At 54.8% G+C, this 12,064-nt stretch overlaps 1 protein-coding gene across 2 annotated transcripts in view; it reads right to left on the bottom strand.

Moving 5' to 3' along the window:
- Positions 1-3,205, bottom strand: part of CDC20 (cell division cycle 20) — a 16,460-nt gene extending 13,255 nt beyond the window's left edge. Inside the window, exons 1-2 of one of the 2 annotated variants that reach the window (XM_032794280.2) lie at positions 2,976-3,205; positions 778-923 (exon numbers count right to left, since the gene is read on the bottom strand). In XM_032794280.2, the coding sequence (XP_032650171.1) occupies positions 778-923; positions 2,976-3,198 (369 nt within the window). In that variant the 5' untranslated portion in view covers positions 3,199-3,205. Of the gene's footprint in view, positions 1-777; positions 955-2,975 lie in introns of both variants that reach the window. The other variant, XM_032794286.2, reaches the window with a different exon arrangement.
- Positions 3,206-12,064: the final 8,859 nt, after the last annotated feature.

Here is a 12,064-nt window from a genome sequence, read left to right as displayed (position 1 = left end):
GGAGGGCAACAAAAATGATTAGGGGCTGGAGCACATGACTTATGAGGAGAGGCTGAGGGAACTGGGATTGTTTAGTCTGCAGAAGAGAAGAATGAGGGGGGATTTGATAACAGCTTTCAACTACCTGAAAGGGGGTTCCAAAGAGGATGGATCTAGACTGTTCTCAGTAATACCAGATGACAGAACAAGGAGTAACAATCTCAAGCTGCAGTGGGGGAGGTTTAGGTTGGATATTAGGAAAACCTCTCACTAGGTGGGTGGTGAAGCACTGGAATGGGTTCCCTAGGGAGGTGGTGGAATCCCGTTCCATAGAGGTTAAGGTCCAGCTTGACAAAGCCCTGGCTGGGATGATTTAGTTGAGGATTGATCCTTCTTTGAGCAGGGGGTTGGACTAGATGACTTTCTGAGGTCCCTTCCAACCCTGATATTCTATGATTAGCCTTCCACAAGTTTGCATTCAGACCTGCCAGACACAGTGCAGGCCAGCCAAGGGTCCCAAGGCATTATATGACAGACCAAAAAAAAACAAAACAAAAAAACAAAAAAAAACACACACTGCCTTCACTCTTTGTATCTAGGGGTCATAACCCAAGTCTCCTGCAATAACTTTGTACAGCTCTGCCCATTCCAGCCACCACTTTCCATGCCTCACTCCATAAAGATGAGTGCTGCAGATGTGAGCATCACACTAATTGATCATGAAGCAGTGTGAATACTCTGAAGTTTGCTTCTCAGAAGATTAAGAGGGACTGGGTGTTAGGAGAATGCGTCGCTCACCTTCTTGGTAGGTGTATCCTCAGAAGAATCATTCTCTTTGGTCAAGAGGAAGCTAGCAACCTCCATCTGCATGGCACTGCGGTTGGGAATATAGCGATCCCCGCCTGCTTTGGTTGGTGTGCTCTGGATTTTGGATCCTGATTTACCTGTGTTGTATACAGAAGAGAGCCATCCCATCTGCATTTAGTTGAAGCAAACTGCCCAGCAAGGCCCCAGATAGACAGTGTTTGCCTCAAAGCCCTCAGGCACTGCTGGCTGCACACCATGTTTTCCAGGCATTGGTGTTTTGCCAGTCTGGAGGCTCTAGTGCAGCCACACTCGATTGGATGGGAAGAGGCTGATGCAGTAGATAACCAGCTGCCTCCAATCCAATGATCATGTGCTGCTGGTCTTCTCTGAACCTCAGCACATCTTAGAAGGGCCTGGGTCCCAGCTTAATTTCATTAAGAGACATTTTGAACTCCAAAACAATGACTTCAGCAGAAGGCAGCATTGCTCATAGCTCCAGGAAGAACCTCAACTTGTTTCAAAGGCTTGTCATTCAACCTATACATACCTCAGTCCTCTCCAGGTGCAGCCAAACAGAGATTCCTCTAGAGGGACTGAGGACAGACTGATGGCACTTCCATGTAGGAGGTCACCAGTATCCATTGTGCAGAGCTCAGCAACACCAGATCCCAGTCACTGTGCCTGGAGCCACTTACAGACCCCAGAGTCAGGACTCCTTACATGGGAATTCAAAATGTTTGATCAGACAAGATCCATCTACTTCAGTATCGTCGAACAGGGCCAGTACCAGATGCAGCAGAGAAAGGTGTAACAACCCCCAAGTAGCAGATGTGCCCCATATAGGTCTCCTGTTGATCTCTAATAGAGATTAGCTTAACCTGTGACATGCAAAGTTTAAAATACCCTTTCTAGAATTTGTCAATTATGTTAACTCTGAATATTCTTGATATCCATATAAATGTCCATTCCCTTTCTGAATTGTGTCAAGTCCTTAGCCTCTATGATTTGCTGTGGCAGTGAGTTCCACACTCTAATGTTCTATGAAAAAAAATTAATAGTACTGGTGAGTCTCCCCATCTTTCAATATAATTAAAGATCCCCCCTGTTCTGTGTTATGAGACACAGAACTAGAGTTCTTGATCTTCCCTTTCCAGGAAGAGGATTTTTTTTACCCCTCCTGCATGCATGCTGATTATATTCTCCATCCCATTCATACTCTTAAGGTAACAAACCCAGTCTTCCCAAACTGTCTTCACAAAAGAGCTTTCATAGACCACTGACCATTCTCATTGGTTTTCTGAACCCTCTCTAGTTCTGCACTACTAAAGAGACAAGATGACCAGTGCAGTACACAGTATTCAGATGAGGTTAAACCAATGATTTAGGTAAAGGCATTAAAAATGAGGTCCACAAACTGTGGGGCACAGAGGAACATTCTCTGCTCCTGGCCCCCTTACCCTTGTATACCCCTCCTCCACTGGAGCTGCAGCCCCACTTCCAGCTCCAGATGTGGAGGGGCATGGATTGGCAGGGGGGAGGGTGCACACATGAGGTGAACAGTTTGGGGACCACTGCATTAGAATATTTCTCCATTATTCACCATACCATTCCTAATGCAACCAAGCAATTTTTTTTTTTTAAACCACAGCTGCATATTTAGAGGTCTCTTCTGAGCTGCCTTGGTGATGTCAAGCTCCTTTTCATGAGTTGACAATTAATTAGAGCCCATAAGGTATATAAGGAGTTTAAGTTTCTCTCTTCAATGTGCAACATAGGATTCCATTTGCCGTCATGCTGCCCATTCACCCAACATCTTTGGGTCTCGCTGAAGTTTTTCCACAGTTCTCTCCAGTCCAGACTATCCTCAGTAGCTGTGTCATCTGCACATTGTCCTACCCTCACTGCTCATCCCACTTTCCAGATCAGCAGTAAACAGGTCAAACCACACAGAACCTAGTTCTGCTAGTCTTCTGCCATAAGGAGAACTGACTAACCCTATTCTGTTTCCTCTTTGCCAGTTTTCGATCCCTGACAGTACTCTGTCAGCCTTCTGTGCCCTGGCAAAGGAGTCACACCAGCTTGATTGCTGGTGCACTGCTTCCCACACAACCAACTGGCTAATTCAGGGCCCCCAAGTCTGTTCACCCACCTCCACACAGCCAGGGGTACCAGCCCCAGCTCTGACTCACCAGGGGTTTTGGAGGGGGTTTTGCTGGTGCTGTGGGGCCGGTTGGCTGGTTTCATGGGGGAGAGGCCAGTGCTGCTGGTGTTGGCAGGGCTGGGCCCGGGGCCAGCAACAGAGGCACTGCTCTCCTTGGCCTTGCGTTGCCATCGCGCCAGGGGGGCATTGGGGATCGGGGTGTCCAGCTTCAGCAGACCGTGCAAGTCGCTCTCAAATACAAACTGTGCCATGGCAGGGGGAGAGAGATGTCTGGGGAAAGACACCAACAGTGAGTCAGAGACCAGGTGCCACCTTCCTCCCAGACACCTCCACCACATCCACCCCCTGGAACCGCCCGCCAACCCACACCGCCACACACACCCCAGGCTCCCCCCCAGCCCAAGGCTGCCCAGGGGATTCAGGGGGCCTGGGGCAAAGCGGGGGAGCTGCGGTGCTTGTACTCACCAGGAGGTGGTCCGGATCTTCGGCAGCACTGAAGGGCCCCCCAACTCCAAAAAGCCGCCGAAGACCCAGACCACTGCCGGGCCAGGGGCAAATTGCTCCACTTGCTCCCCCCCCCCCCCCGCGGCCAGCCTTACCCAGCCCCGACCCACATACACACACCCTCCCCCCAGGCTCTCCCTCGAGCTCCTCCCCAGCCCCCCACCCAGGCTCACCCCAACCCCCACCGCTACCCAGATGCCCCTCCGCCAGTCACGCCCGCCCCACCACCGGTCCCCCCCGCCGCACCCAGTGCCCCTCCTGGCCAGTCACCGCGCCGCCCTCACGACCCCGCCCTCCCCCGCCGCCACCCAGTGGCCCTCTCCTGCCCAGTCACCGCCGCCCCCGCACACCCCGGCTCCCCCCCCGCCTCCACCCAGATGGCCCCTCTTTTGCCAGTTCACCGCCCCGCCCCAGGCTCCCCCCCGCCCCGCACCGCAGTGGCCGGACTCTCTTCATTTTCTTCTGGCCAGTGGCGACCGCCGCATGCTCGGCTCCCCCCCGCCCCCACCCAAGTGCCTCTGCGCTGTCAGTCGCCCTGGCCCCGCCCACAGGCTCCCCCGCCCCCCATCCCAGCTGGCCCTGTCGTGCAGTTGCACCGCCCGCCCCAGGCTAACCTTCCCCGCCCCACCCAGTTGCCCCTCCTCTGCCAGGCACGAGGCCCCGCCCCCAGGGATCCCCCGCGCCCCACGCTGTGCCCCTCCTGCCAGTCAGGCCGCCCAGCCGCCAGGTCCTCGCAGGCCCCCACGTCGGAAGTTGCGCTGTCCCTGCTGCCGTTTTCACGCTGCCCGCCGCCAGGCTCCCCCCCGCCCCCATCCCAGTCGGCCCTCCTTGCCAAGTCACCGCCCTGCCCCAGGCTCCCTGCCCGCCCCCACCTTAGTGTGCCCCTCCGTGGCAGTCACCGGGCCCGCCCCAGGCTCCCCCCCGCCCCCACCATCTGGAGTGCCCCCTCCTGGCCAGTCATCCGCGCCGCGCCCAGGGCTCCCCTATGCGCCCCGACGCAGTGCCCCTCCTGCCAGTCACCGCCCCCCCAGGCTCGCCTGCCCCACCAGTTGCCCCTCCTGCCAGTCACCGCCCGCCCCACACCCCGGCTTTCCCCCGGCCTCCCCACCGCAGTGCCCCTCGCATGGCCAGTCATCACCACACCCTGCGGCTCCCTTCCCGCCCCACCCAGTGCCCCTTCCTGCCAGTCTCGCCGCCAAGGTCCCCCGCCCCACCAGCTGCCCCTCTGGCCGTTTCCGCACCCAGGGCCCGGCTCCTTCCAGCCACCGTGCCCTTGCCCCAGTCACCCCGGCTCCGCCCCGGCTCCCCACCCAGTGCCCCTCCTGCCAGTCACCGCCCGCCCCCGGCTCCCCCCTCTGCCGGACGCCGGCCGGCGGGGAGGGGAACTAACCGCGGAGACCGGGCGCGGGGCAGGACCGGCACTTCTCTCTCCTGCCGTCCGTCAGCCTCCGCTCTCCAAGCACCGCCCCCCTCGCGGCGCTTAAACCTGGGGCCCCAAGCCCCCATTGGCCACTTCAAACCCAACAGCAGCCGGCACCATGGCGACCGGACCCTCTGTCCCTATTGGCCCGCACGCACTCGGGGGCGGGGCTTAGCCCGGCGCCGGCAGCGTCCGTCTCGTGAGACTAGGGGCTTTGACCCTTAACCGGAGCCATGGTCAGGTGACCTCTGACCTGGTCTGCTGATTGGCCGGAAGCGCTTGCCGGGGGGTGGGTGCTGGCCGTCCTGGCCCCAGGCTTGCGTAAGGGAGCCGGGGGTGGGGGAGGTGAAGCGCCGCCTCAACCGGCGATCCTAACCCCGCCCCCGGTCCCAGCCTCAGCCCGCCCGCGGGGCCCCGCAGTGCCAGGCGCGCGGGGCGGGTCACGGGTCAGCTGCTGAGGTGGGGTAGGAAAGGGGGGGGAGTGATACTTTCCCGGGCCCGGCCCCTACACCCCGGGCCGCGCGCGTGGGGCCGGTGACGGGAGGTGGCGCACTGTCCGGAGCGTGACACCGCGTCTGCGCGCCTCAGCTTTCGGCGGGCTCCTGCCGCGCGCCGCGGCGCAGCTCGGATCCCCGCCGGAGCCCGAGCGGGTCTGTGACTGGAAAGATAAATGGCGGGATCTGCCCGCGGGCTCTCAGCCTCGGCCCCGGAGCGCTCTGGTGCCCGACTGCTCCCATCGCTCTTGCAGCGTGCAGGGCTCAGCAGTGACATGGTTAACTCACCGCTGCCCCGGCGCGTAGAGAACTGCCCTTCGGAACGCTTGCTGCAGGTTCGCAGTAGCTCAGGTAGATTTTGCTGCCTAGGTTGTACCGGGGGCCAGAGTTTAAACCGTGTTGAGGTGCCTAAAGGCGCAGATAGGTGCCTAGGGAATTTTCAGGTGCTTAGGTGCCTAACTCTTATGGTGTCCAGTATCAGAGGGGAGCCGTGTTAGTCTGGATCTGTAAGAGCAGCGGAGAATCCTGTGGCACCTTATAGACTAACAGACGTTTTGGAGCCTGAGCTTTCGTGGGTGAACACCCACTTCGTCAGAGCAGGGCTGCTGCTAACTCTTATGGGGAGCTTAGAGAACTAACAGCACCAGGGAGGGAAGTTAGGTGCCCATGGGAATTAGCTGCCTAAGCGCTTTTGAAAATCCTACCACCTGCCTGTCAGCAGGTTTAAGTGCCCAGATAACTGAAAATCTGGCTGGGAGGCTTTATGGGTACTACAAAAGTATAAATTAACTTCAAAACTGATTTAATGAAACAGGCACAATCCACTAATGTAAACACATTTAAACTGGTTTAACTGTGGCTTTTAAGCTTAGGAGAGGTTTCTGGCCCCATGGATAGTGGCATACAAGCTCAAGTGAGACTCCAAAGTACATAAATGAGAAATCCTGGCACGTGGTCTCAGACAGCCCAAGGCAAGGTTAGAGAAAGGACTTTCAACAGCCACAGCAGCAGCAATTCACTTCAGTTTGCCTGAGAGAATGAGACCACAGCCCTCAGGCACTAGCTTAGTACAAGTAATACATGGTAATAAAGGACAGACAGGCCCATTTTCTTGTCCCCAAATGATTTCTGAAAGCTTTGTTTCCCAATAATATTTCTTTCCTCACTTTGTATGTGGGACACATGCAGAAGCAGTTAGGTAGCTATGTTGAGAACTGGTGTGTCTGGCCAGAGAGAGCAGAGTGTGCATGCACAGTGCTCTCCGCAGTGTAATGGGAGGTTGCAGCCTTCCCCTGCTATCTATACCTTTGGACACACTGTTCACCTCTCCCATCCATGAGGCTTGGTGACTGGCATGCCCTCAGAGCAAGGCTGCCCTGCCACTAGCAGCTGGTGCTGAAAACAGCAATCAGGACTGTGGTCTGCCTGCTCTGCTATCCATAAAGGTGCTACATAGGGTGACCGCAAGTGTGAAAAATCAGGACAGGGGGTGGGGGATACTAGAAGCCTATACGCAGGGCTGGCTCCAGGCACCAGCCAAGCAAACTCGTGCTTGGGGCAGTAGATTCTAAGGGGCGGCTTCCGCCCAATCCTAGGGCGGCACGGACGCCCTTTTCTTTTTTCTTTTTTTTTTGTGCGCTGCTTTGGCCTCCCTGTAGGGGCGGTGGTGCGGAGGAGGGGAGCGCTCTGCTGGGAGCTAGCTGCATCCTTTGTCTGCCCCAGCTGGTACCAGGACTGCAGCAAGCCTGGCAGCCTGCGTCCTTCCCTCTCCGCCGACTGGAGCGGCATGGAGCCCTCCCGGTAGGCGTCGCGGCAGGAGAACCCAAGTGGTGAGCGCCCTGGCTGTCCCCTTTCTCTCTCTCCCCCCTGCTCCCTCCTCCTCTCCTCTGCTAGCCAGGGCGCATACTCCACTGCTTGGGGCACTTCTGCAGTGCAGGGAGTCCCGCTAGCCAAAAGTTTGCACGTTGGCTCCGGCCGCCCCGCAGGTTGTTTTTTTTTGGCTTGGGGTGGCAAAAAAGCCAGAGCCGGCCCTGCCTATATAAGAAAAAGACCCCAAAATTGGGACTGTCCCTATAAAATCGGGACATCTGCTCACCCTAATGCTACAGGATTTTAAACTGGTCCTGCTGGTTATTACTAAGGCCTGGGGGCAATGGCTGCACTGTGTGCCTAGTGATGGTTCATGGGAGGGAGCTAGAGGGTAACTCATTACTAAGCCCATTACAAGGAGGGTTTCAGTTTGCCTAGTTAGAAGGGTGACATGGGGGAGCTGGAAGACCTTTAAGGTTGGGAGTTAGTGCTAATCTGGTGTGTGTAACCCCTTCAAATGATACCATAAATGTATCAAGCTCTATCTTAAAAACCAATTACATTTCTTGTCGGTTCTTGTCTCCACTGCTCCTGATGAGAGGGTGTTTCAGAGCCTTACTCCTCTAATGGTTAGAAAGCTGCTCATTTTGAGGCTAAAGTTACTCATGGCAGGTTTATCCTCATTTGTTTTGGTGCCAATATTTTCCTTTCACTCCAATAGCTCTTCTCCCTCCCTGGCTTTAACCCCTCTGATAAATTTAGAAAGAGCAAGCGGGTGCCCTGTCAGACTTCATTTTGCTTCGCTAAATAAGCCAAGCTCTTCCAGTCTCCTCTTGTATACTAGGCTCTCCATTTCCCTGATCATCCTAGTAGCCCTTCTCTGCACCAGTTCGAATTCAAACGGCCCCAGCCTCCTGTGTAATCTTCAGCATGAAACAGGCTGCTTCCCTTCTGTTACCTGAAACGCTGTGACAGAGTCACTTATGTGAGAGACTCTGCATTAGGGCCTGTGTTGCATACACTCACATCTGGGCTCATGTATGTACACATATGTTTTAGGTGTACGCAGCATGTCTGGGCATGTGCCTGTGGCAACAGGGACTGGAAGTTTAAGCTGTGGGGAAGTAACACTGACAAACCCCAGTTGTTAGTGCATGGAATCAAACCTGGGACCTCTGGAGCGTAGTGCATGAGCCTCTACTGCATGAGCTCAAAGCCATATGGCTGTTAGCTAAGACTATAGAGCAGATTCATTAATCTCTAAGTGGTCTCAGTACCATTAGATGGGACAGACCACCACACCCAGAAGGTGTGTGGGTTACAAGGGCACCTTTCCTGGCATTGCCTCCAGCTCTGAGTGGGCAAATCCCTTCTCTGAGCCTTAGTTTCCCCAGCTGTACTGTGTGTGTGTGTGCGTGCGTGCGTGCGCAGTTTGTTGGTCTACTGTTAAGTCCTCAGTATCATTATTGACACAGATTGTCTCTTTCCCTTTCCCCGTTCCAAAATCAAGGTAGGAGGGGCTTTGGTATGTACATCCCCTCTGCTGCATGGTCGGGGGAGTAAGCCACCTTCTTGGTCCCTCTTCACCATCCCCAGATCCCAAGGAGGCCCCTGTACAGGTTCAGCTCCAAAGTGAGGGAAGGGGTGCAGACTGGGTGAGCTGGAATGCACATTATTCCCTCACCGCAAACCCTAAGCAGAAGAGGTAATATGGCCAGGGTCCTGTGAAGCCTCCCAGGGGTTCTAGGAGAAACCAGGACCACCAGGAGTCACTGCTACCATGGCTCCAATGGAACTCCCTGCCAGGTACTGGCTGGGGCTGATTTACAGAGCCTGTGCACTGATGGCTCTGGCCTCCCACCACTCCATGGAGATAACCAGCTTTGGAGATTCTCCCCTGAGGCTTTTCCTGGAGGGGGCAAACCCCTTTCCCACTGATAGAGCAGTGTGAGCTATTCTCTCAGTGAGCTCCACACCCACAGAGGTTTTCTAGAGGAGGTGAGAATCCAGGCCATCTTTCTACTGCACCTTGGGAAGGGAAGTGTCAACCAGTCTAACTGCATATGCAAACAGCTGTATTGTGACTGGCCATGGCTGAGTCCACTCAAATCTGTTGCTGTCCTTGGCTGATCCAATCAGAGAACACAGTCATATCTATTCTACTCAATTTAGGTTCCTTACACTGTGCTCTTCAGGGTAGTATCTGAGCATCTCCCACTAGCACATAAAGTGACTAACATCTGTCCCATGTGTGGTCTCTCCTCCGGTCCTTCATGGGAGAAGCATACACAGGAATGGTTTAGGATTTTTAAAATACATATACACATACTTTATTTTTAAAGAAGGCAAGGCCTTTCAGTTGGAGAGATTTTTGTGGGAATTCATTCAAGCTAGATAAATTCAGACTGGAAATAGTGTAAATTTTTAACATTGAAAGGAATTAATAATTGGAATAATGGATCAAGGGTCATGGTGGATTCTCCACAGACCATTTTTATAATCAAAATTGGATGTTTTTCTAAAAGCTCTAGGAGTTATTGTGGGGATGTTCTCTGGCCTGTGCTATACAGGTAGACTAGATGATTCCAATGGTCCATTCTGCCTTAAAAACTATGAATTCCACAGTCTCAAACTGAGAAAGCTCTGTCTCCCACACAGGTCTGCTTTTTCCCTACTGCAGGGAGTTACATTGTGCCAGAGGCATGGCATTCTCCACCAGTCTTCACCCCAGAGCTTTAGGTGAGCATTTAGATACTCTGAGCACCTTGTGGCTTAGGACCGAGACCTTTAACTTGATTTGATATTCCATGGGGGGCCAGTGTAGAGAGTGACAGGATGGGACTCCACAACTGAGGGGTCCCGTAGTAGAGAGCTCTGCTTTGTGATGGGGGTTTTTCAAGAGCCTAGGTTTTCTTCAGGGCCTGCTGCAGAGTGTGCCACATTAGTAAACCACCCTGGTCCAATTGGCAGCAAGAGGCATCACATTCCAGGGAATGATTATTATTAATCAGTAATGCCACAGGGTGTGCACCACATTCCATAGAGCAAAGTACATGCCACGACCCTGCACCCAGGAGCATCAGAGACCATGCCAGGGGGTAGACAAGTGTAAGGATATGCTCTGGAGGTAGAGATGGATGGAACTGGGCATGCACAGGCACTGTGGAGAGTGGGAAGAAAAAAAGGGAGCACAAAGGACCTTGTTCCCATCTCAAATGGCTGTGACTGAGGTAGAGGAGTCATATCATAATGGTCTGGGGAACCTCAGCATTTCCCAGCTTGGCTGACTAGAACCATGGGGGGAGGGATAGCTCAGTGGTTTGAGCAGTGGCCTGCTAAACCCAGGGTTGTGAGCTCAATCCTTGATGGGGCTACTTAGGGAACTGGGGTAAAAATCTGTCTGGGGACTGGTCCTGCTTTGAGTAGGGGGTTGGACTAGATGACCTCCTGAGGTCACTTCCAACCCTGATATTCTATGATTTTATGTAGACAGTTTCACCCAGTGCTGAAGGGAAGTGCAGGAGGCAGCCAGACTGGGGAACCAGGGGGAGGGGAAGCAGACTTCTTTTTTTGTCTCAGGTTGGGTCATCTATCATGCAGCAGGACTATGGCTGTGCTCAGCCCCTTTTCAAAGCCCCCAGCTCCCACACAGAACCCAGGGGGGCTCACTCCACTGTCCTAGACAACATCAGAATTCTGCAACCCCTCCCCAAGGAAAGCAGCTGGGGATCACAGGGGACAATGGCTGGGGTCCCTAGGGAAGAGTTGCAGATTTCTGACCTCAAGGACAATTGTAGTGCCCCTACCCCAGCCTGCAGAACTTCTCTGGTAGTGCCAGAGTGCAGCTTGTTTGGGGATCTGCCTCAGAGGCTGATCACATGCCAGGGAGATTGGTATCACCCATCGACTGCACAAACACCCTCGAGCCTGGCCCATCTAGTGCAGGATCCTGTTCCCAGCAGCAGCTGACAGTGGAGGCCACAGAAGAAATGCACATAATGCTACAGCAGGGGTCAGCAACCTATTGGATGTGTGCCAAAGACGGCACATGAGCTGATTTTTAATAGCATGCTGCTGCCTGCTGGAGTCCCGCCAGACAGCAAAATGCCATTAAAATTCCTGCCCTGCCCAGCCCGGCATGGGGGCAGGGGACAAGGGAGGGGGTTGGGGAGCAGCAGAGTCAGCATGCTCGCTGCTCCCGGCAGGGGCAGGGGCAGGGGCTTGGGAAGAAGGGGTGTGGAATAGGGGCATAGCCCCTCCAGCCCCCTTCCCTGACCCCTCCATACATACCCAGCCCTCTGCCCTGAGCCCCCCACACACCCTAGGCCCCTGCCCTGACATCTGCACGCCCCTCACTTGCCCCCAGCCCTCTGCCCACACACACACACACACACACACACACACACACACACACACACACACACACACACACACACACACACACACACAGTACACACACCCCCCCCCATCCGGCATCTAATAACGGGAGCTCCCCAGGTAAGTGCCTCACACCCAAACTTCCTGCCCCAACCCTGACCCCCTCCCTCATTCTAGCTCCTGGATAGACCCTTCACCCCCAGCCCTGTCCTCAGTGCAGACAGAGGAAAAGAATGAGGCAGAACCAGGGAGAAGGTAGGTACCCACTGTATGTGCGGAGGGCCGGGATCCCAGAATGGCAGCGGGCTGAGCGGGCCTGGCAGCCGGGATACCGGCTGGCTGAAGCTGGCGGATGGAACCTCTGAGTGGCAGTGGGCTAAGCGGCTCAGCCCACTGCTGGTCTGGGGTCCTGGCTGCCAGCCTAGGTGAACAGAACCCCAGAGCAGCAGCGGGCTGAGCAGGCTGGCAGAATAAGATCAACATTTTAATTTATTTTAAATGAAGCTTCTTAAA

Source organism: Chelonoidis abingdonii, chromosome 7 (assembly GCF_003597395.2).
Source record: "Chelonoidis abingdonii isolate Lonesome George chromosome 7, CheloAbing_2.0, whole genome shotgun sequence".
Lineage (NCBI taxonomy): Eukaryota > Metazoa > Chordata > Testudines > Testudinidae > Chelonoidis > Chelonoidis abingdonii.
The sequence above is the reverse complement of the archived record's forward strand: the minus strand, read 5'-3'. Positions and strand labels throughout refer to the sequence as shown.